General features: G+C 37.6%; 2 protein-coding genes across 2 annotated transcripts; one reads left to right on the forward strand and one right to left on the reverse strand.

Moving 5' to 3' along the window:
• Positions 1–4,011: 4,011 nt before the first annotated feature.
• LOC117294535 (2-aminoethanethiol dioxygenase-like) lies at positions 4,012–5,197 on the reverse strand. Its single transcript, XM_033776987.1, has one exon. The coding sequence runs from the start codon at positions 5,173–5,175 to the stop codon at positions 4,414–4,416; it is 762 nt and encodes a 253-aa protein (XP_033632878.1). The 5' UTR covers positions 5,176–5,197; the 3' UTR covers positions 4,012–4,413.
• Positions 5,198–5,488: 291 nt separating this feature from the next.
• Positions 5,489–20,388, forward strand: LOC117294536 (bridging integrator 3-like). The gene is made up of 9 exons (XM_033776988.1): positions 5,489–5,555; positions 6,844–7,115; positions 8,424–8,481; positions 8,613–8,653; positions 9,535–9,730; positions 12,305–12,406; positions 13,928–14,008; positions 15,257–15,391; positions 18,075–20,388. Exons 2-9 carry the CDS (start codon positions 7,108–7,110, stop codon positions 18,225–18,227), a joined length of 774 nt encoding a protein of 257 aa, XP_033632879.1. The 5' UTR covers positions 5,489–5,555; positions 6,844–7,107; the 3' UTR covers positions 18,228–20,388.
• The last annotated feature ends 2,650 nt before the right edge of the window (positions 20,389–23,038 follow it).

Raw genomic sequence — 23,038 nt, forward strand, 5'->3', positions numbered from 1 at the left:
TATAGGTTAAAGTTTACCGTAAAGAAGTGTGTTATCACTCATTTATTATGTATCGTAAAAACATGATCAACTCAGCTCACCACCGCCACAGTCGACTGCTCGGGAAAAATCGAAATGCGAAGTCAGCCTGTGTTAAAACAAATTATGTCAATGAAATATTAATACATACGGTGTTGTAATTATTCATTTCAAATCACACACGAGGGTTTTGGGATATTAAAATTTCATGTATGAAGCCTAGGTCACCCACGTACCCAAACACCCCCGTGATAGTTTCCACTTCAATAAATAATTGCATCACAAGTGCCTCAGTTATTCATTTACTGACGTTAGAGGGCGCCATGTCCCGTTGTCGGTCAATGTGATTATTTTATACCAAAAAGAAATTGGTGCACATGAAACTGTTTTTTAGTTGAGATAAGATTAGATTTAGATTTAGGTTAGATATATTTAATAGATTGAAGTTACTTCTAATGCTATTATGATTTGTAAGCTATCTGTTCTTAGATTTGTCTTGTAAACTCTGCACCCAGTGTATCACACCTCTTTGTGTGTGTGAGGTATACAATTTCAGAAAGCTGTTTTTAAGCAGAAAATGCTGCTTAGCAAGTTTGTTTGCGAAAAAGTGCAAAGCGAAAAACGAGCTGAGAACCAGTGGCAACAATGTCCTCTCTAGGCAACTTTGGCTAGTCACTTGTTTCTTCTTAGCAAGTTTGTCCCTGCTTAGAAAGTGTTTGTGCTCTCCAGGCTTTATGAAATTGGACAAAGTAATATTCTTCATCCTCTATGCAATTGGATTGTTATTACATAATAAAAAAAAGAGAAAATAGAATTAGCCGTTGCAAACTGTTTCCCAAATCCCATTTAAAGGCAGTGGACACTATTGGTAATTACTCAAAATAATTATCAGCATAAAACCTCACTTGGTAACAAGTAATGGGGAGAGGTTGATAGTATAAAACATTGTGAGATACAGCTCCCTCTGAAGTAAATAGTTTTTGAGAAAGAAGTAATTTTCCACAAATTTGATTTTGAGACCTCAAGTTTAGAATTTGAGGTCTCGAAATCAAGCATCTGAAAGCACACAAGTTCGTGTGTGACAAGGGTGTTTTTTCATTCATAGTTATCTCGCAACTCTGACGACCAATCAAGCTCAAATTTTCACAGGTTTGTTATTTTATGCATTTGTTGGGATACAAGTGAGAAGACTGGTCTTTGACAATTACCAATAGTGTCCATTGTCTTTAAATGGGACCTATGGTATAAACGCAAAAAGGTTTATGAAGAGTGTCCACCGCCCAGCACTTAGTAGAGTAGGTAGGATTTGAAACTTTGCATGGTGGAAATACGATAAAGAAAGGTTTGCGGTAACACCATGTAATGACTATCTCTAATGAGTTGGGGTGTTTCTGAAAAGAACTGTTGGTTTCAACTCGTCGTTTCGATCAGTATGCTCTGATCGTCTTCTGGAGAAAGCTCGTAGAGTAGTTCTCAGTTTGGTCCTTATAAACCTTGGAGAAAAACTTTGCTAGGGTTAGTATGATTTTGCATGGTGGAAATACAATATAGAAAGGTTTGCGGCAACACCATGTAATGCGGGTTGTAATGTTAGGCCATTAACTATTTTTGTACATCAATAAAACTTTACAATAATTGTCTCTGCCTGGTTTGACTCCAACTAAAATGAGCGAACAGTTATCTTGTAACTTTTATTATAGATTATATTTTATTCATCAATACATATAATTTACTGATAACAAGCCGACATGTTAATCAAACTAAAATACACACAAACTTATAATTATAAATTTATCAAACTAATTAAACATAAACTTATTATATATTTATATTCCAACCAAACAATACTGCTTGCAGTTATGAACAAAGGCCTCCTCTGTAACATTTTGTTTAAAATCAGTGTAAAAATTGTGACTCCTGTGACAGGTATTGATACAATACTGCATAGTGGAAAACTCAAATTGATTTAGATCGATTACCATAACATAATTGTAACTAATACTAAATATCAATAATAACGACATGTAAATGCACACATACATTGTATCCACCCTTTTGGGTGTTCAAGGTATAATGTTAATTCAAAGTCCATTCATTGCCATAATGGCAAAAAGTAAAAAAAAACTCACACAATCTTCATCTACAGGTAAAGGAAAACTAATCAGGCCAGACCTCTCCATGTGTCCCTCATGCATTGAGCGTAATGCGTAAAAGTATCTGACAAGCAATGCATCAATTTCATGTACAGGCATGCAACTGTAACTTCACCCTAAAGGAGGAAATTACTTCAATCATTTTGTATAGTATTTTTCAATTTTGATAAAACTGAGAAAAGAAAAAAAAGAGGAAATCATCTGTTTCTAGGAAAAGTGTATTGCATATACTGGCAGCTGGCTATCCGTAACGACTACATAAATGTGTGCATTAGTTGACATGTATTTTTTTATTGATCCAAGAGGAAAACATGGATTTCCTGCTTCAATCTTTAATTTAAATCTAGGAGATTTCATGCATAATATTACTTTGGGTTTGTCTCTATTCATTACTATTGTAAAACCTGAGGTACACAAGTTTTCAAAATAATGAATCACTTCTTCATTATACAGAATGTACAATTTCAGCTGCTTTAAACTTTACAAACATTTATAAAGGTATGTGCATGAATAAAAGTCATACAATAATTTTTCAATTAACATTCAATTAACTTTGATCTTCTTTTAATATGACATTATGATTTGAAGGCTGGGTGTCAGTGTGGCTATGGCAGATGACAGTTTGGCCCTGTCCGAATTGGCGACTTTGGCTACAGCTACGGCTAGATCAGCGCGTCTGTCAGTGTTGAAGAATAGCAGACGCGCTCGCCCTAGCCGTAGCTGTAGCCGAAGTCGCCAATTCGGACACGGCCTTAGTGTCCATTTAAAGACACTGGACACTATTGGTAATTGTTAAAGACCAGTCTTCTCACTTCCCACACTTTTGTATCTCGACATACGCATGAAATAACAAACCTGTAAGGTTTAATGATAATGATTATTTTGAGTAATTACCAATAGTGTCAACTGCCTTTAACATTGCTGTTGCTGTAGCAAATAGTCAAAGCCACAGCAAAAGTTACCCAATTAGGACAGCCCAACTTGGTGTAAGAGGTAGGAAAGCAAATGAAACATGTGAAGTACTAATATTATCCATTCATTTAATTACTTAAACCATAATTTTAAAATCAAATTCTAGTAGTACTCTAGCCATAACTGCAGTATGTATGTAATCATAACGCACTACTGTTGTAAGTGACAGTAAGGCAAGTTTGACCAAGGATTCAATCATTCATAAAAATAAAAAAAATTGACTTAGAATTCAATGATTCATACACAATATTGTTCAAAGCCCGTTTCATACTTTCTGCAAATGCTTTGTGCGAAGCATATTTTCTTGCATCACAATCGGAAAAACAACGCGTACTGATAATTGTGTCACCAAAATAGTATGAACTGGGCTGTCGTATACAAAAGTGGGGATAACTTTCCGTATGGCACCACCACCTTTTTACTCATTTTTCAAAAATGGATATCTCATTGAGGTAAATTAGACACTATATTATTTCATATCGAGTGAAAAAGTGGTGGCGCCATACAGAAACTTTTCCAAAAGTGGGATATGGCTGTCTTGCCATACATAACCATTACTTTGCCAATTGGCAGTTGAACTAGTATTAAGCAATAATTGTTTCCGCATGTAACTCCTCAAGGTTTGATAATTATCAGGTCTGGAAATACACCAAGGCAATGGCCTCTAGCTGTTGCCCATGGACTTGGCCTTGGTGCCTCCTTAAAAGTTTCCCATATACTTCCTTTCAGGTTTTCTGATGGAATAGCCATTTTGCATATGCAAATAGGGATACCATTCCGTATGGCGCCACCACTTTTTCACTAATTTTTACAAAAAAGGATATCTCATTGAGGTAAATTAGATACTATATTATTTCATATCAAATGAAAAAGTGGTGGCGCCATACGGAAACTTTTCCGCAAATAGCTTTGCTTTGCCCTCTTAAAGATGAAATTTCAGACCTGGATTATTTTAATTGACATGATTTATAAGTAACAAAGGTTCATCAGGTTGTTTTCCATGTAAATAGACAACAGCTGTACAGTGTTAAGGTCTGTCTTTGTCGTTGGTGTTAACTCTCTCAACTAAATAAAGTATTTGGGGCTATGTTAGACCTAGTAACTGGGGTGCTGTACTCCTTTTTTTGAAATTTTGTCATTAATATCGGTCGTGCTAGGACAACCGATATTGACAAAATTTCGAAAAGAGGAGTACAGGGCCCCAGTTACTGGGTCTAGGGCTTAATATGTTGAAAATTTGGTATAATATAATTTCTCGTGCATGTGATTGTTATAACTGTCCCAAATTGACAGGTGGTCCGAGATACGACTGCTGGTGACACCAGAAACTAGATGGCTGCGGAATCCTCAGCAACCAACGCAGGTCGACAGGAGTTTCCTTCAATTTCAAGTTCGATGAGGAGAAGGGTGTTTCTGTGTAGTAAACGCAATCTCGCCCGGTGTCTGGATCATAGGGTGGTGAGAGAACATCCAAGAAAGCTGCGGGACCATCAATTGACTCAAGCGAGTGCACGTTTGACTCCATCGGACTTAAAACGCAGGGTTTACTCTCTGGCGTTATTATCTTAGCTTCTGCTTTTTTTCGAACTGGGATGAGGTTTCTCATTAGTTCTTCATCAGATTCAGAATTGGGATGAGCCAATGAATCAGGGATTTTGATGCTGTTCACCTCATCTTCAGTTAAGAGATCATACGAGTGCATCCGGATTGTGCCGGATAATACTTTGATAACACCATGCATTCCATTGTGGTCATGAAGGGGAAGTCGACAGCCGCGCTCAACCACAAAAACACCCATGGACACGGCGCTGTTCTCCGCTATGAACATGTAGCCGACCGGAGCGGTGGCCGGTACCGGTGGCAAGGCATTTGCGGTAAGGTCTACGCCGACATCAGCAGCACGGATTCGATTCACACTGGCACACAGAGACTCCAGTTTGTCCAGGAATACATGTTTGTCTCCTTTATTGACGTATTTGAAAGTTTCTAAGGCAAGCTTGGCCACTTTTTGGATCGGTTGGAGGTTCGCCATGTTGGTGTTGTCGGCAGTCACGTAGTCGGAGTATAGACTGATACCTTGCCATAATAAAATAACAAATACCGAGTTTTCGGACAGGGTACCAAACCATCCTAAATGACTTTTTGTAGTGGAAAAAATATCTTATTTTGTCACATATTTCTCCAATCTTTACATCTTTTAAGAAATAAAATTATAGTGTGTATTCACCAAACCCAACAAACAGTCATTCGTAATGACAAATAAACACTATAATTTTATATCCTTTGTATTTAAGTACGAGCCTTTTTTTGTTAGTTAGAGGTCAAAGGTTAAAAGCTGTCGATAAACAGAATCGAATGTCAGTGGTCTGGACAAGGGAAGAATTTGTCGATTGTTTTTCACCATTTTAAAAGGTAAATTGTTTTGTTTTACACGTAAGAATTCATTATTGTGAAGCTGAATTATTTTGGTCACCCTACCAGTTTAATTGTTCAGTAATTTACCGCCGTTTAAACAGAATGGTATTTTTTTTTACATGATGGTTTCTGCTGACGAAGAACCGGCAGCAAAGAAAATCCAATAACAAGGGAAGGTTAAGAAAGGGGCGGGGCATGTTATTGTTTTTCTTTTCTCCAGAGTAGAGAACAGAGTCCATGGAAAAACCATGCCCATGGTATTTTAAAGCTAAAAAAACTTTGTACATTTTAAATAAATCTATCATTTCAAGGACATGAACATGTATTTGCCTTGTAGTTGATGAAATTTCAATACCCAAACGGCAAAACTGGAACCTTTTTTGTGTGTTGATCATGCTGGGCTCGGCTCAGCTCAGCTCATTAAGTCTTTTTTAACAAATTTAATCATCTCTGTTTTTTAGAATAATTATTCTTAAAGCCATTGGACCCTTTCGGTACAGAAAAAAAGAAATTTCCACAGGTTTGTTATTTGATATAGAAGTTGTGATACACGAAGTGTGGGCCTTGGAAAATACTGTTTACCGAAAGGGTCCAATGGCTTTAACAGTAATTATTCTTAATTTAAATTCTTAACTGTAATTATTACCCATTGGCATTAGAATTTTTTTTTTTAAGCCATTGGACACTTGTGGTAAACAGGATTGTCCAAAGGCCCACACTTAGTGTATCACAACATATATATAAAATAACAAACCTGTGAAAATTTAGGCTCAATCGGTCATCCGAGTCGGGAGAAAATAACAGTAAAACCCATACCTTGTTTCCGCACGTTTCGCCGTGTCATGACATGTGTTTAAAATAAATCCGGTATTCTCGTTAGCGAGATTTGATAATTGTTTTAATGTTTTCTCAAAAAGTAAAGCATTTCATGGAATAATATTTCAAGAGAAGTCTTTCACCATTACCTTCTGTAAACCCTATAAGTTACTTGTAAATCTGTGAACTTTATTATTATTTTTTTTCCTTCCGAAAGTGTATAATGGCTTTAAGGGGGACATTTTATATTGTTGCCTGAACTCTCGGGCGCTCAGTCAATTGAGACCACGTACAACTCTAAAAATTGCTTATTTTTTATAAATTCTTCACTTTGTAATGATTTAAAACAAATTGTATGTAAACATTCTGTCAACTGTTCTGGACAGGAAAGAATGATTAGTTGACCTAAATTTAGAGAGATAATTAAAGCGGCAGTCTGATACTTAATATTTTCCCCCTTGTTTTTCAGGTTGTTGAAGAGTCAAGGGATGAAGATGCAGAATGATTGGTAGTCATATTCCACTGACTGAGAGTTGGTACTCGTAGATCGTCCCCTGGAGCTCTGCCTCTGCACTTGGACTGAGAGGTCACAGTTATCGCCTGAAGACGTCATTGCCTTTTATCAAGCGAGATTGTTTCTAAAGACGATTCAACCCATTGTCGCCATAGATTGAAGAGACTGGTTTTGGTGAATAGTGTGGACTTCTAGCGCTTCCAATCTTTCATCATCGCAATGAGCTGGTAAATTTGCAATCCACCTACAGTACAGGCCTGGGCTCGAGTTCACTAAGAGCTAAAATTGATCTTAAATGTGAATCACTCTTAATGGGAGACTTTCTGGGACGATAGAGGGCAGCAGACTTACCGGGTAAATCCATTGTTCTCAGAATTATGCGCATGTTCAGAACTACGTAAACAATGGAAACTTACCCGGTATGTCTGCTGCCACCTAGCGTTGGAAAGTCTCCTATTGCTGATCAAAGTGTGATGTCATTGTACAAATGACTATTGTGATAGAGACGACTCATCTTCAGATGAATCTTACTTAGTGCTTTGTGGATTGAGCCTTGGAGCTTCATCGTTGAGACGGCACTGTAATTTTCATATTATTTCATAAGGGTATTTCCATTGGAAAATCTTAAAGTGTGGGAAGTTTTTGAAGTAGTACCAAGGCCAAGACCAGGGGTCAATTTCACGTAGAACTTAGGACTAGTCCTAGGAGGTATTAAAAGCTGAATGCTAGTCCCAAGTTAGGACTTGTTACTCGTCATAACTCGAAATGAGACTCGTCTTAACTCTTTGTGAAATCCACCCTAGGGCCTGAACCTATGTTTAGTTTTGTTTAGTGAAGTTTTATTAGGCTTTACAGTGACATATAAAGACAAATCGATAAATAAAGATACCAAGAAGCAAAACTGATAAAAATACCAAGCCAGTGAGTGGCATGGAGGAACAGCTGGTGACCAGCACCTCTACAAAGTTGATAGGCCCTATCAAATGTATTTGTCCAGCACAAATAGTTTTAGTTGAACAATTTAAAGAATACAGGAAGAGACACATTGCAATTATTAACATTAAAAACTACCTTTTAGTATTTGCCACTTGACTTGATTAAAGACAATGGACACTATTGGTAATTGTCAAAATCCAGTCTTCTCACTTGCTGTATCTCAACAAATGCATTTAAAATAACAAACCTGTGAAAATTTTATCTCAATTGGTTGTTGAAGTTGCGACATAATAATGAAAGAAAAAACACCCTTGTCACACGAAGTTGTGTGCTTTTAGAAGCTTGATTTTGAGACCTCAAAATCTAATTCTGAGGTCTCTCGAAATCAAATTCGTGGAAATTTGCTTCTTTCTCGAACACTACGTCACTTCAGAGGGAGCCGTTTCTCACAATGCTCTATACTATCAACCTCTCCTTATTACTTGTTACCAAGTAAGATGTTATGCTAATAATTATTTTGAGTAATTACCAGTGGTGTCCACTGCCTTTAAATATGTTTCTCCCTTCTCAAAAATGTGCTTGTTAATTTGTTTTTACAGGAACATTTTCAGTCGACTGACGTCGCCAAAAAAGGCACCTCCTGTCATTTCAAAAGAGGTAATTAAATAAAAATGAATACAAAAATATTGATTATAATATAATATAATTATAAAAGACTGCAAACAATAATATTGAAACGATTACAAAGCTACGTTTTAATTTTTAATACTTTTTGTTACTTTTTTTAGGAGGAGAAGGAATTTGAACGAGAGGTACACAAAATTGAGGTGTAAGTATTTTATCTTGCTTGTCCCTTAAAATTCTGGACTGTGAAGTCTGTCCACAATCTTTGGCGTGCCGTGGCTGAGTGGAAAATAGCACCGGACTCCAGCTCTGGTGTTTCTGATTAGCAGAGTGTGGGTTCGAGTTCCGGTCGTGACACTTGTGTCTCTAAAAGCAAGACACTTTGCCATTATTGTTTTGTCCTTTGGATGGGATGTAAAGCCATTGGTCCCATGTGGCTGTAATGCTCATAACTGAACCCAGTGCACTTATTGAAAAGAGAAGGGGTTTGCCTTAGTGTTCCTGGTTGGATCGGCGGCATATTGCACCACAGCACCCTGTAAACCATTAGATGGTGCTATGTTAAGGAATTGCACCACAGCACCCTGTAAACCATTAGATGGTGCTATGTTAAGGAATTGCACCACAGCACTTTGTAAACCATTAGATGGTGCTATGTTAAGGAATTGCACCACAGCACTTTGTAAACCATTAGATGGTGCTATGTTAAGGAATTGCACCACAGCACTTTGTAAACCATTACATGGTGCTATGTTAAGGAATTGCACCACAGCACCCTGTAAACCATTACATGGTGCTATGTTAAGGAATTGCACCACAGCACCCTGTAAACCATTGTAAAAGACTGTTGTGACAACCTAAACTGGTCCAAGGATCACTGGAAAGGTTATGGGTACAGTAGGATAAGTTCTTTCCAGACTTCCAGTGCTGGAGCAATAATGGCATACATTTATAAATGCGAAGTGTCTGTCACTAAAATGACAATCCATTACCTTAATCAGCAAGGAAACTTCTCGTCCATTCATTGTTATTCGTATTTCCTTATTGTTACTGTATTTCCTTATTGTTACTGAAATTTCTTGACAGCCTTGATGAGGCCACGAAGAAGTTATACAAAGACATGAAGCACTGTATCGAAGCCATGGGGGCGCTGTCCAAGACGCAGTGTCGCATCGGTCAGAATCTTGCAGCAAGCCCCGTTCTCAATACGGAGGAGTCGCTGAAGAGCTTGGAACAAATCAACAAGTCCATCAGTCAGATTGAGTCTCGTACACAAGAACTGGTAGGTCCATCTTTGTAGGCTTCTAATTTGTTAAGATTTTGTCCTTATAGTAAAGGTTTGCGGCAACACCATGTTTTAAAAGAGAATGGACAAGAAAGTGTAGATTTGTGAGGAGCCGAAGGCGAGTACATTGTAATCACGAATCTACACTTTAGAATCTACACTTTAGAATCTACACTTGAACTATTTTCTCCATTGGTTATGTAACAGTTTCAATGAATTGGATTTCTCAATGATAACAATACTCTTAGTCTATCTAATTTCTATCTAATTTCGTATACGTTGTGAGACGACGGTTGGTCACATTTTACAACTATTTTACAAAACATATAGGCAGGCATACTTAAGTGCTTGCAACATTATCGAGTACAATGTCGGTTTCCTCAGCAAAAATAAATTAAAAAATGTGATACTAAAGTGATTTTTCTCAACTGGAAAATGTTTTGTAAATTTTCAGCTATGTTTTGTTGCACTCCCTGCTATCTTCAGTTTGGAAAGACAGTAATTTTTAAGTTGAACTATTTACTAAAGCTGGTAATGAATCTACACTCAACTGTAGATTATGTTACAAATTTACACTTAAGTGTAGATTCATAACGAAGTGTAGATTGGTAAAAGTAATCTACACTTTCAACAATAGACTGACGTCACAGAAATAGTTGAAGTATTGATAATCTCTTAATGAGTTGGGGTGGTTCTGAAAAGATCGTCTTCTGGAGAAAAGCAGAACCTCCCCAAGTCATTTCGAGATTATCATGACATGGTGTTACCGCGAACAAACGTTTATTGTGTTTCCAGCATGGATGCAAAGTTTCAAATTCTACTTAAGATTTTTCCTGATTTAAAGGGAAGGTCTACGATTGGTAATCACTCTTAAAAATAATGACAACATCTTTTGGTTAGACGCCTACAGCAGCTTTTGATGGAATAAAACATTTTGAGAAACATTTCACTTTGAAGAATTGTGGTTATGATTAGTTTTTATCAGCAGAGAGGATTATCGGTGCTAGCCTGCCATCACTTGAATCAATCTATAGTGACAGAATGTGTAAACGCACTAGGTCTATAATGCAGGACGAATTTCACCCAGCAGCTGATTATTTCCAATTCCTCCCTTCTAAGCGTCGTCTTAAGCATTTTAAAGGTAGTAAGCGGTTCATAGATAGTTTTTATCCTCATGCTGTTCGTGCTTTTAATGATAACTAGTTTGTTTTCTGCTTTTTGTAGCTTATATATTTGTATATATTTTTATTTTTGTATTTTCTTCGCAATGTTTTTAAATGTATTTTGTGATTGTTAATCTGGAGAGCTCGAGGTACACTACAATTTCCGATGTTTTAGGTTTTTAACTTTTTAACGTTGGCTGAATAAATAATTCTAATTCTGATTCTAATTCTAATAAGGCTTCTCAGATTGTGTATTCCTATCAGGGATTATTCTTCCTGCATGGACAATATTTGCTCCATATTTTTGGAAGGGTTATCAAAAGATGGAATTGCTGTTATTTCAATGTACCTTTTTACATCTGGGCCCAATTTCATAGAGATGCTTAAAGGCAGTGGACACTATTGGTAATTACTCGAAATAATTTTTAGCATAAAAACTTACTTGGTAACACGTAATGGGGAGCTGTTGATAGTATAAAACATTGTGAGAAACGGCTCCCTTTGAAGTAATGTAGTTTTTCGAGAAAGAAGTAATTTTCCACGAATTTGATTTCGAGACCTCAGATTTAGAATTTGAGGTCTTGAAATCAAGCATCTGAAAGCACACGACTTCGTGTAACAAGGGTATTTTTTCTTTCATTATTATCTCGCAACTTCGACGACCAACTGAGCTCAAATTTTCACAGGTTTGTTATTTTCTGCATATGTTGAGATACATGTACACCAAGTGAGAAGACTTGTTTTTGACAATTACCAATAGTGTCCAGTGTCTTTAAGCACAAAAGTTGCTTAAAAATGTTTTGTTAAAAAGCAACAACGAGCATGATACTAGTCACAAATTGTACATATGACATGGTGTTTTGGTTTGTAACCTCATTCTGGTAATTTTGTTGTACTTAGCTACTTTATTTGCTTCAAGACACTGGACACTTTTGGTAATTGTCAAAGACCAGTCTTCTCACTTGGTGTATCTCAACATATGCATGCAATAACAAACCTGTGAAAATTTGAGCTCAATTGGTCGTCAAAGTTGCGTGAGAATAATGCAAGAAAAATGCCCTTGTCACACGAAGTTGTGTGCTTTCAAAAGTTTGATTTCGAGACCTCAAAATCTAATTCTGATGAGGTAATGAAATCAAATTCAAATATTTTAGTGAGAAATTACTTCTTTCTTAAAAACTACGTTACTTCAGAGGGAGCCGTTTCTCACAATGTTTTTTACTATCAACAGCTCTCCAATGATCATTAACAAGTAAATTTGTATGCGAACAATTATTTGGAGTGATTACCCATAGTGTCCAGTGCCTTTAAGCAGCTCTATGAAATTTGCCCCAGGACCCCAGTTTCATCCTTTTTTGTCAGCAGTGACTCTTAGCCCTGTTTGTTTATTCTACTTTTTTATTCTTAGAATGCAAACTCAGTTCGTATGATGATTGAACCCATGAAGAAATTCAGTACGATATTTCCCAGTCTTTACATCGCCCTCAAGAAACGTGAGCAGTGTTTACAGGTCAGTATTCAAAATTAAGGAAATAAAATGGTAGCGACGAGTTCTTAAACTGCCGTTTAAAACCGCCAGGGTCATGGCCGTGAGATAAAGGCCAGAGCCGCAGGCGAGGGCCGTTATCACTTGGCCACAACCCTGCAAGGTTTTAAACGGCAGTTTAAGAAAGAGTCATTACTCTTTTGATTCCCATTTTATAAATACCTTTTTTGGTTAAAAGGCGTAATAAAGTAAGAAACTCTGTAAAAGTTATCCGTTTTCCGATGTCCTTGAGCTCTGTACATGTGTTGCATTTTCGTGACTGAGACAGTTTTCGGATATGCATTCGTGCACGTAGTAGTATGCATCTAAATCAATCCAAAAACAACCGGTTATAAACAGCTCCAGCTGGTCATTGTCAACCTTTTAAACACCCCCAATGACGTGCTCCCCCCCAATAGGAAAAGCGAAACTGTCTGAGGTATTTATGAATGTTGTTTTCATGTATTTATAAATCATCTTAGCATCATTCATTTATATAACATGTGTGTGGATTCGATTCCTGGTCATGACACTTGAGCCCTTGAGCAAGGCACTTAAAGCCATTGTACACTTTCGGTACAGAAAAAAAGAAAAAAGTTCACAGATTTGCAAATAATTTACAGGGTTTACAGAAGGTAATGGTGAAAGACTTCTCTTGAAATATTGTTCCATGAAATGCTTTACTTTTTGAGAAAACATATAAACAATATAAATTCTCGATAGCGAGAATTACAGATTTATTTTAAACACATGTCATGACACGGCGAAACGCGCGGAAACAAGCGGTTTTCCCGTTATTTTCTCCTTGTTATTTTATATATAAGTTGTGGTACACGTAGTGTGGGACTTGGACAATACTGTTTACCGAAAGTGTATAATGGCTTTATCCAAAACTGCTTTGTAAAAAAATGGGGAAGGTAGTGCATTCTACTCTAAAAGCCAAGCTCCTAGTAGATAGTACCCATATCTACATCCTTACAGACTGTGAATGGGGCAAACCCTGTTTCAGCCCCAGGAATAGGCGGCAATGTGCCCCTGGTGGCAGCTGATTTGGTCGGCAGCCAAAATCAGTCGAGTGTAGCCCTTAGCCTTGTGATGTTAGGCAATATCTCATGACAAAATAATTAATAGAAAATAAAAAAATAACTGTGTATGCCTTGCCTGCTGATATTATTTCTAAAAAGATTATTTGCAATTTTTAAATGCATGGAGTTTTACTTACTTGTTATGGGGGTACTACCCAAGTTCCCAGATATGGCTTCAATCTTGTCAAATTTCAATTCATTGCCAGACTCGATTCTTCAGAGAGACAGTGGACACATTTGCCTCCATGCCTCTGGTCATTGGCTTGGTGCCCCAATGTAAAATTTCGTCATAGGGGTGCCCTATATCAATGACCAAACTGCATCGCCCTTAGAACAAAGTATCCTGCATCACATCATCTGAGATACATTTCTTGGTTTATTTCTTCACTCTGATATTTTGTTTTCTTTCTTCATTTTCCAGGAGTACAGTCGTTGTCAGGGGAAACTAGAAAAATACCAGGATAGAGAAAGAACTGGCCCAAATCTTGCCAAGCTTGAAAGTGTAAGAACATTATCTTAGTTAGATTCACGAATTCCCAGTTTATCCATTCTGATTGGTCAAGATGAGATCAAGTGGCTATGGTTAAACATGTAGATAGGTAGAGCAAGCTAGTCGAAGCGTTGAGACCGATTTAAGAACTGACTCTGCGGTAGTGTAGTTAATTACGATCCTATAAGCTAAAGTAGTAGTCCCTCCAAGGTTCTATACCTTCCACCCAGGTAGTAGTTAAAAAGCAGAACAGTTCTTTTCAGAACTGAGAAGTCTCCCAAACATTCCGTTAAATCTACTTCGCGGTAGTAGAATATAGAAAGACAGTTTTTCAAAGAACAAACTCTACCTGGGGAAACCCCCCCAAAAAACATTCTAGGGGAAAACATGTTCAATTAGGTAGGGACTGAAAAACCCAATCCACATAGTGCCCCAGGTTGGATTTGAACTGGGGTCCCTAGATTTGGAAGGCAAGGGAAGATACCACTACACCAACCTGACTACTCTGTTTAAAAGCACTGGACACTTTTGGTAATTGTTAAAGACCAGTATTCTCACTTGGTGTATCTCAACATATGCATAAAATAACATCTGTGAAAATTTAGACTCAATTGGTCATTGAAGTCGCAAGAGAATAATGAAAGAAAACACACCCTTGTTGCACAAATTTGTTTGATTTGCTCCGGGGAACATCTCAGGCGTCATAGTTTTAACCATAGCACTCGAAGCAGTCAATATTTGTATACTATTAACAGCTCTCCATTGCTCGTTACCAAGTAAGTTGTTATGCTAAACAATATTTAAAGTACATGTGATTACCAATAGTGTCCAGTGCCTTTAAACGCAGTGGACACTATTGGTAATTACTCATAATAATTATTATCATAAAACCTTTCTTGATTACGAGTAATGGGGAGAGGTTGATAGTATAAAACATTGTGAGAAACAGCTCCCTCTGAAGTGACGTAGTTTTCGAGAAAGAAGTAATTTTCCATGAATTTGATTTTGAGACCTCAGATTTAGAATTTGAGGTCTCAAAATCAAGCATCTGAAAGCACACAACTTCGTGTGACCATGGTGCGACAAGGGTGTTTTTTTCCTTCATTAATATCTTGCAACTTCGACGACCGATTGAGGTCATATTTTCACAGGTTTGTTATTGTATGCATATGTTGAGACACACCAACTGTGAAGACTAGTCTTTGACAATTACCAATAGTGTCCAGTGTCTTTAAGAACATAATTATTTTTCCCCCTCAGTGTAAGAAGAATCTGGAGGCAGCTAAGGAGGAGTATGACAGGCAACACAAGGAGCTGATGGAAGCCATGCCTAGTTTCTTTGAAGGAAGAGTAGAATACTTCCAGCCTTGCTTCGAGGCACTCATCAAATCTCAGGTATTACTCTGTCTGATTTTATTGTTTCAAAGTGTTTTTCTGCTAAGTAAAAAACAATTGGGTAAAAAAAAAAAGGCAAATTAACTACAGTGGGACTTGAATCTGCGACCTTTTGATTAACGTGCCGGCGCACTAGCAACTGATCAGTTAGCCCTATGTTGGTATATTTCACTGTTTATCCAAAATTATTTTAAAACAGTACCCAGTCATCTCTTATATCGTTGCGGTACCCGCTGCCAAAACATAGGATTTGAACTGCCTCTAGCTACCGGGCAACCTCGGTAGTCTAGTTGGTAAGACACCTGCTCTAGAATTACAAGGGTCGTGGGGTCGAATCCCACCCAAGGAGCCTGTGATATTTTTTCACAGGACTCGGGAAAGTACTGAGTATACAGTGCTTACACACATCGGTGTATGGGTCAAAAACAAAATTAGTATTCTTTATCCCCGATACAAATTTAACATCTCTTAGTTACTCAGTCAGTTTTCCTCATTGTTCATTAACTGATAAATAAAGAAAATCTAAGAGATTTGCAGGTAATAGTTCAATGCTTAGCAGAATTTATGAGGAAATATAGTTTGCAACACAGAGATGAAAGGGAGTCTCATTGTTGAGTTGGTAAGTGATTGAGTAATGACACTTGAGCACAATTTTATAGAGCTACTTATGGAGAACATATTACAGATATTTTTTTCTGCTAAGTAAAATTAAGTAGACCACCAGTATTGCTTAACTACTCGAACAGCTGGGCCCAATTTAAAAAATGCTTGAGTACAACATTCAGCAAAGCACTTAACAATACAATTGTGCTTACCGGTAAATAGGTTACCAGACAAACTACCAGGTCATACATATACCATTTGGGACTGGTTTCCTGCTTACATGGTGCTTTTGCTTAACAGAAACTTAAGCACAAGTGTCTGATTTAAGCATCTTTATGAAATGTTTAGCCGGGGTTTAATTTCATTAACTGGTAAGCACATTGATTTACTTTTCAAGCGAACCAGTTCGCATATTTCTCAAACAAAGCAAGAAGGTTTATAACGATGCGCATTCTTGTTAAAGGCAGTGGACACTGTTGGTAATTACTCAAAATAATTATTAGCATAAAACCTTTCTTGGTAACAAGTAATGGGGAGAGGTTGATGGTATAAAACATTGTAAGAAACAGCTCCCTCTGAAGTGACGTAGTTTTCGAGAAAGAAGTAATTTTCCACGAATATGATTTGCAGACCTCAGATTTAGAATTTGAGGTCTCGAAATCCAGCATCTGAAAGCATACAACTTGTGTGACAAGGGTGTTTTTTTCTTTCATTATTATCTCGATACTTAGACGACCGATTGAGCTCAAATTTTCACAGGTTAGTTACTTTACCCATATGTTGAGATACACCAAGTGAGGAGACTGGTCTTTGGCAATTACCAATAGTGTTCAGTGTCTTTAACCTTGTGTTTGTATTGTTGCTTCATTCCGTGTGATTTGATATGTGTCAGAAAGTTATTGGACCTTTGTCAATGGTTTTGTCAATGGTTTTGGATATGAAACCAAAAGCTAGTAGCAGTAGTAACAAGATCAGTGGCATATTGGCAATTAAATTGAGGTCCAGATCAAGTGTTTGATCCCACACTAATCCGGTGCGTCCACAAGAGTGCCCTTTGGCGTTAAAAAGTCCCCCATCCTTACTTTGTCATTCAGGCTGCGGATGATATCTAGTGTTGTGTTGAAGCTCTCGTGGCTTGTAGGCCCCAAGGAAAGACAAATAGTTCATTCAATAGCTGGGGTACTTACAAAATCTTACAGTGAATCATCTCTTTGTAGCAGTTTACTTAAAGTACAGTGGCCGATTGTACTTTCATCGGCCACTGTACTTTAAGAGATATCAACTCGGTCTCACACACGTCTTGAGAAATGGTCAGAATCCGGCGCGTTCTCGACTTGCATCTTAATGTTGTACGCTGTGTGAATCATTCGTAATCGTTTCAGAAAAGTGCATATTTTTGTTGACTTATGCTTGTGTCGCCCATAAATGGAGAGCTCTTAATAACAAAATTGTCTTTCAGAGCTCTCCATTAGAGGAGGAATTTATGTACTTGGATCTCATATGCAAAATGAGTTTACACGAGATCTTGATGAGTTGCCCTTTGGGTAAAATGAGTCAACAACTTTTGTTATTCTTATCTGTAGGTACTTTTTTTAGTTTGATTTATTCTTAAAGTTTCTTGTTTTATCTGACAGTTTTTAGACGGAAATCTAGTTGTTTATTCATTTTGTTGAGTGCTGTAGGGCATTTACTAACACGGCTATCGTCTATTATTGTTAAAGAGTACCATAAAGTACACTCACACATACCACATTTTCTAGAAGTAGAACTTCAGAAAGAATTGTTAATGAAATTATCCAAGGGGAAACTCAGATGTTAATACTATATTATGCTCGATATGTGGTAGAGGGGGGGTTTCCCCCACCCCAAAAATACACTATTTTCCCCTTGTACAGAAGTACTCCTCCCTCCTCATAAAATCATGTAAAGAATTCCTGAGATTCCAAGAACACAATGAAAACATACATGCCACATATCCAGCACCAAAAGCAATATGCTGTTCGACGGTAATAATTAACAGTATACAAAACGTGTTTGGCCATGGCAAGTTGTATAACTCAAAGTTTTGTTCCATGTACAGGTTACATATTACACGGAGTGCTTCAAGATTTACGTGGATCTTGCCGTTCAACTGGAAGACAAAGACACACTTCAGAGTGATGAAGACTTTGAGATGGATCTTCATCGAAGATTGTGTGAGATTAGGGCATTGTCTATCGTTGTTGATGACTAGTTTTAGAATCTTCCAAAGACTTGGCCCAATCACAGAGCTTTTAATCATGAAACTCAACTAAACACTAACTTTCTTTGATGAACCCTCCTACTTTTTATCACATTTTCCAGGGTGTTGACCATTTTTTGTAAAACTCCTCAATTGCACTGATTATTAGTTGGACAACTGCAAGCACAAAACTGCACTTATACAAGCCAAAGTACATGTACAGGGTACTTTTCATAATGGAACAATGCTACCCGACTAGGTTTTCTTCATTAAAGTTTTACCCAACAGAGAATAGGGTAGATGAGTGTGGTGATTCATTCACCACGCGATATCATATAGCAGGCTGTCTGGCGTGCTGTATGTTTTCGCCAACAAAAATTCTATTTTTTATTTTCTGCTGAGCAGACCTGTGTGAGGATTTTACTTGCATTTTTGGGGGAAATGTGAAATGTAACTTGACACTTTAACCTAAGTAATCACTTGCTGGGATTTCATAGTAATGATACGGACATTTACAGGCTTTTCACAGACATTTCACAGGCACTTCACAGATATTTGACTGCATTTGTAGATGTTTCACTGCATTTCACTGCATTTCACAGACATTTCACTGGCACTTGATTGAAATTTCACTGGCATTTTCAAATTTGTCATTGACATTTCACTACCATTTCACAGACTTTGTCATTGACATTTCACTGGCATTTCAAAGACATTGCACCGGCAGTTCACAGACATTTCTTGACTGGAATTTCACAGAAATCTCACTGGTATTTCAGAGAACATTTCACAAACTTTTCATGAGTACTTAACAGCAGTTTTCAACCAAGAAGATCTAATATCTTAATAGGTGAGTTTATACAATTTGGATAAAGAATCTAAAATTGGTTTTTACCGTTTTACCGATGTCCGATGTAAAGGTAAAAACCAGATACGGTGTATGGGTAAAAACTAAATTAGAATCTTATTTCTTCTTACCTTTTTTAATTGGTTCTTCTTGCATCTGGGATCTGTCTGGGATAGTTAGATCATGGAGGTAGAACTCTTATTTCTACTTCCATGGTTATATTTAATCATTTGGTGTTTTGTGCTAAAATTCATGCTGTACTTCATGTGGAAGAGTTTTGATGGCAGTTGCTAAAGACATCCCTCTGCAAACAAAGTAAGCTATACATATTCTCTCAACGGTAAATTATTCATACATCAGAAGAGACAACCCCTTATTTTATCCATGTCATGATATGAACTCTCTGTTTACACTACATGCTCTTTACAAGGATCAATTTACTCTGGTGAGTGATTGAAGGTAAATCATAATCAGCGGAGTGTCAGCGGAAGAGGGCGTGGGTAACCTGCCTGAGGGGTAAGCGTTTAAAGGGAGCGTGAGGCACAGTCTGGTGACACAATCGCAGTGACTTAATGATTGGAGGTTACGCAAATCATAATCATTGAAGTACCAGCGAAAGACGACGTGGGTAACCTGCCTGAGGGGTAAGCGTTTAAAGGGAAAGTGAGGCACAGTCTGTTACAAAATCGCAATGACTTAATACTGACGTCAAGTGTGTTGAGTGCATTCTAAAAGGAAATTGAACCATTCATCATGCATGATGAATGTGGACTTGGACCTTCTTCATTCCTTCCCTGGGGGGATGGTATGATAATTTGCATTCATATTACAGCAACTTGTTATTTAGCAGAGAAAGCTTTGTGGAGGATTAACCGATTTGGTTTACTGTTGGTAGCTTGCTTTAAGCCGTCTCATGGGGACTTCTTAGTGTACTGTCATACTTTGGTCTACTCTTGTGAAGCGCAACGTACTGCAGTATTTTATTATTAAAGGGCACATTGATGAGAGAAAGTTGGAAACACTGGGAAAATTCAAGATGCAACCAAGGCAATGACTATCGAGGCAATGAGCCTTCCCATGGACTATGCTGATTACAATCACACCGGACTATTGTTGGCAAACGCTATGGAGTTTTGAACTAGGCTGACAAAAACAAGTGTGCATTACGCCACTATCGGCCCCATAGAAAAATACACGATGTTCCCTCACTTTGCCAACCAGTACGGGCCATCTTAGACAAGGCAATTTATAACAGGCAACCAGTTTCAGACAATCTCCAAGAAGAAAGGTATTTGCACTTGGGGATCGTAAGACATTGTTTTAAAAAATAACCCAGGCATGTGCTACCAAAGTGGTCCTGTAGTATGCACTGCAGTTGGTTGCCGCCAAGTTGCCATGTCAGATTTTTGGCCGATTTGACCCAAAAATTTTGATTTAAAATTCAATAGGTGTTTTGATGGGGGTTTTGAGAAAGTTACAAGCTTTCATTTGAGCCATTGCTCGAAAAAGTCCTGCTTTTAGTAGCAGTGAAAAAAAGTGCTGAAAATTAGTTTTTGTCGGGATCCCGACAATATATCACGTGACCAATTCTTATGTGTTTTATAAGAAACGTTCCTGACCATTAAAAGTAAAAAGTTAAACTTTTTTTCGTTAGAGTGGGTGATACTCTTTGAAATACCAGTCACTCAAAAAAATACATTTTTTAATGTTTGGGGCCAAAAATCTGACATAGTATCTTTAATGTGTATATGCACAATGTTCAATTTAAATAACTCATGGGACTATTTGTCATGGGACTAAAAGGCTAATCGTCCTGATGGTCGTCATGGTGTAGGATCTTAGCTAAAACATTAATAATAATTATTATCAAATGCTTGTGTGTGTCCCACTTCGATGTTACTTTTGAGACAAATTTCCTGAAACAATACATATTTATCTGTGGAATTAATATTTAAATAAATGTAATAAATGTTAAGTATGAATCGGGTTGCCATATACACTAATATATACTGATGTGGTACCTGCTGTAAAAAGAAATAGGATTCAAAATGCTTTGAGCTACCGAGAAGTCTCGGTGGTCTAGTGGTAAGACATCTGCTCTAGAACTGGTTTCCCTCGTTGTATCTACTTAGCTAAAAAGACAAAGACCAAGGATGTGGTCAAGTAATTCCTCTTTGCACGAACAGTGCAATTGAGTTGGATCTCTTTAAAGGAACGTTCCAGAATTGGTAAGAAACTAAAATCTTGAAGATCACAGATTTACATAAAACTTACACGGTCTAATGATGATGATAGTTGAAAACATCCCTTGAAATATTTCTGTCTGAAATGTCATATTTGATGAGAAATAAATAATCTAACTTCGCGTTTGGAGTTTATCGCTCAGTGAGCATTTTATTCATTTTTATTTTGGCATCGATGCAATGCAAAATTTGTAATAGGTTTTTCACTATTCTCTCGTGACCCAGATGGCTGATCGATCTCAAACTTCTACAGGTTTGTCAGTGTATGTATATGGTGGATAACAAGTGCTTACACTGCCAGCAACTGTTTTGTTAGCAAAAACCAATTCTGTAATGTTCCTTTAAGAAACTAATAGTTCAGCAAACTTGGTCCATAGGATCATTGCACTTTCTCTCTGATTGCCTTGATTCCGTTTACAATGATCGTTACAATCATTGTAAAGCACTCTCTGAAGATGGCAGTGGTTGTGCACTTACCTCAGTCCCACACACCAGCTTCTTGACAATCCATCTTAAGGATGCGGTGCTCTTGATATAAGACGTAGCAGACACCTCTGCACTAGTGTAATGTATACTGTCTGCCTCTTGACCATAAAATATAGCTAGGGGTGGTTTCTCCCCCACCCCCTAGTATCCAAGTGCTATTTCAATTCTTGCCTCAATAACAATGCACCCCCTTAAGGGTTATAATCCATCCCACCAGCTGTCTAAGATGGCCCTTAATGAATATTTCATGAGCATAGTGCAAAATGTCTTCTTAATTTCACTCCAAACTCTCCAAATTTCCTGGCAAATTTTGCTTGTCTAGTTCCGTTTACTTTATTTTTCTCTGACAAAAGGATGTACATGTACTGCTATATATTTGACAAGATGTATGTACTTTTTTTGCAAAGCGTGTTAAATACTTTTGGTAATTGTCAAAGACCAGGGCCCAATTTCATGGCTCTGCTTACCGCCGAATTCTGGGCTTACGATCACGAATCCCCGCTTACGTGCAAGCGCCGAATTTCTGTGCTAGCCTTGTAAGCGTAGAATGCCTAGTAACGTGGAGTACGACTGCGCAGAAGCCAAAATTCGCCGCTAACTCGTGAAATAGGCTTGCCGTAAGCACAGAATTCCCTGCTTCCGTAAGCGCCGATTCTGTGCTTACGGTAAGCAGAGCCATGAAATTGGGCCCAGTATCCCCACTTGGTGTATCCCAACGTATGCATATCATATCAAACTATGAACATTTTGGCTCAATTGGTCATCGAAGTTGCAACAAAATAATGAAAGGGAAAAGACCAACCTACCTTGTTGCATAAAACAGGGGTGGGAGTCATTGTTAACAAAAAAGTTCTGAAATAGTTCTGGGATACAAATTCTAAGGTTTGTCTGAAATGATGGCATTTCAACCTTTTGGTAAACTAAGTAGATTCAAAGGAGCTTTTAGGAACAGTGTCCGCAGCACTGGAGAAGTAGACCAAACAGCAGGATTTCTTTATATGGGGAAAAAATACCGCCTGATTTTCTTCACTAGGCCGACATGAAAAGTCTGAATTCAGACAAAAGACTGAAAAATCTCATTTCTGATATAATTGTGTGCTTTCAGCAGCATGAGAAAGGCTTCAGGAATGAAGCCTTTTGCAAATTAAAGTTTGGATGAAAAAATTTACCTCTTTCTCTAAAACTACACCAATTCAATTTAAATACTAACAGCTCTCCAGAGCTCTTCAACAGGTAGGTTTTTATGG

Source organism: Asterias rubens, chromosome 9 (genome assembly GCF_902459465.1).
Source record: "Asterias rubens chromosome 9, eAstRub1.3, whole genome shotgun sequence".
NCBI lineage: Eukaryota > Metazoa > Echinodermata > Asteroidea > Forcipulatida > Asteriidae > Asterias > Asterias rubens.

Bases quoted from the DNA above. Each gene is read 5' to 3' on its own strand.
- LOC117294536 (XM_033776988.1), top strand. The intron at 8,482-8,612 runs GTAATTAAATAA...TACTTTTTTTAG, and splicing joins CTCCTGTCATTTCAAAAGAG to GAGGAGAAGGAATTTGAACG. The intron at 15,392-18,074 runs GTATTACTCTGT...TTCCATGTACAG, and splicing joins AGGCACTCATCAAATCTCAG to GTTACATATTACACGGAGTG.
- LOC117294535 (XM_033776987.1), bottom strand. From the start codon at position 5,175: ATGGCGAACCTCCAACCGATCCAAAAAGTGGCCAAGCTTGCCTTAGAA.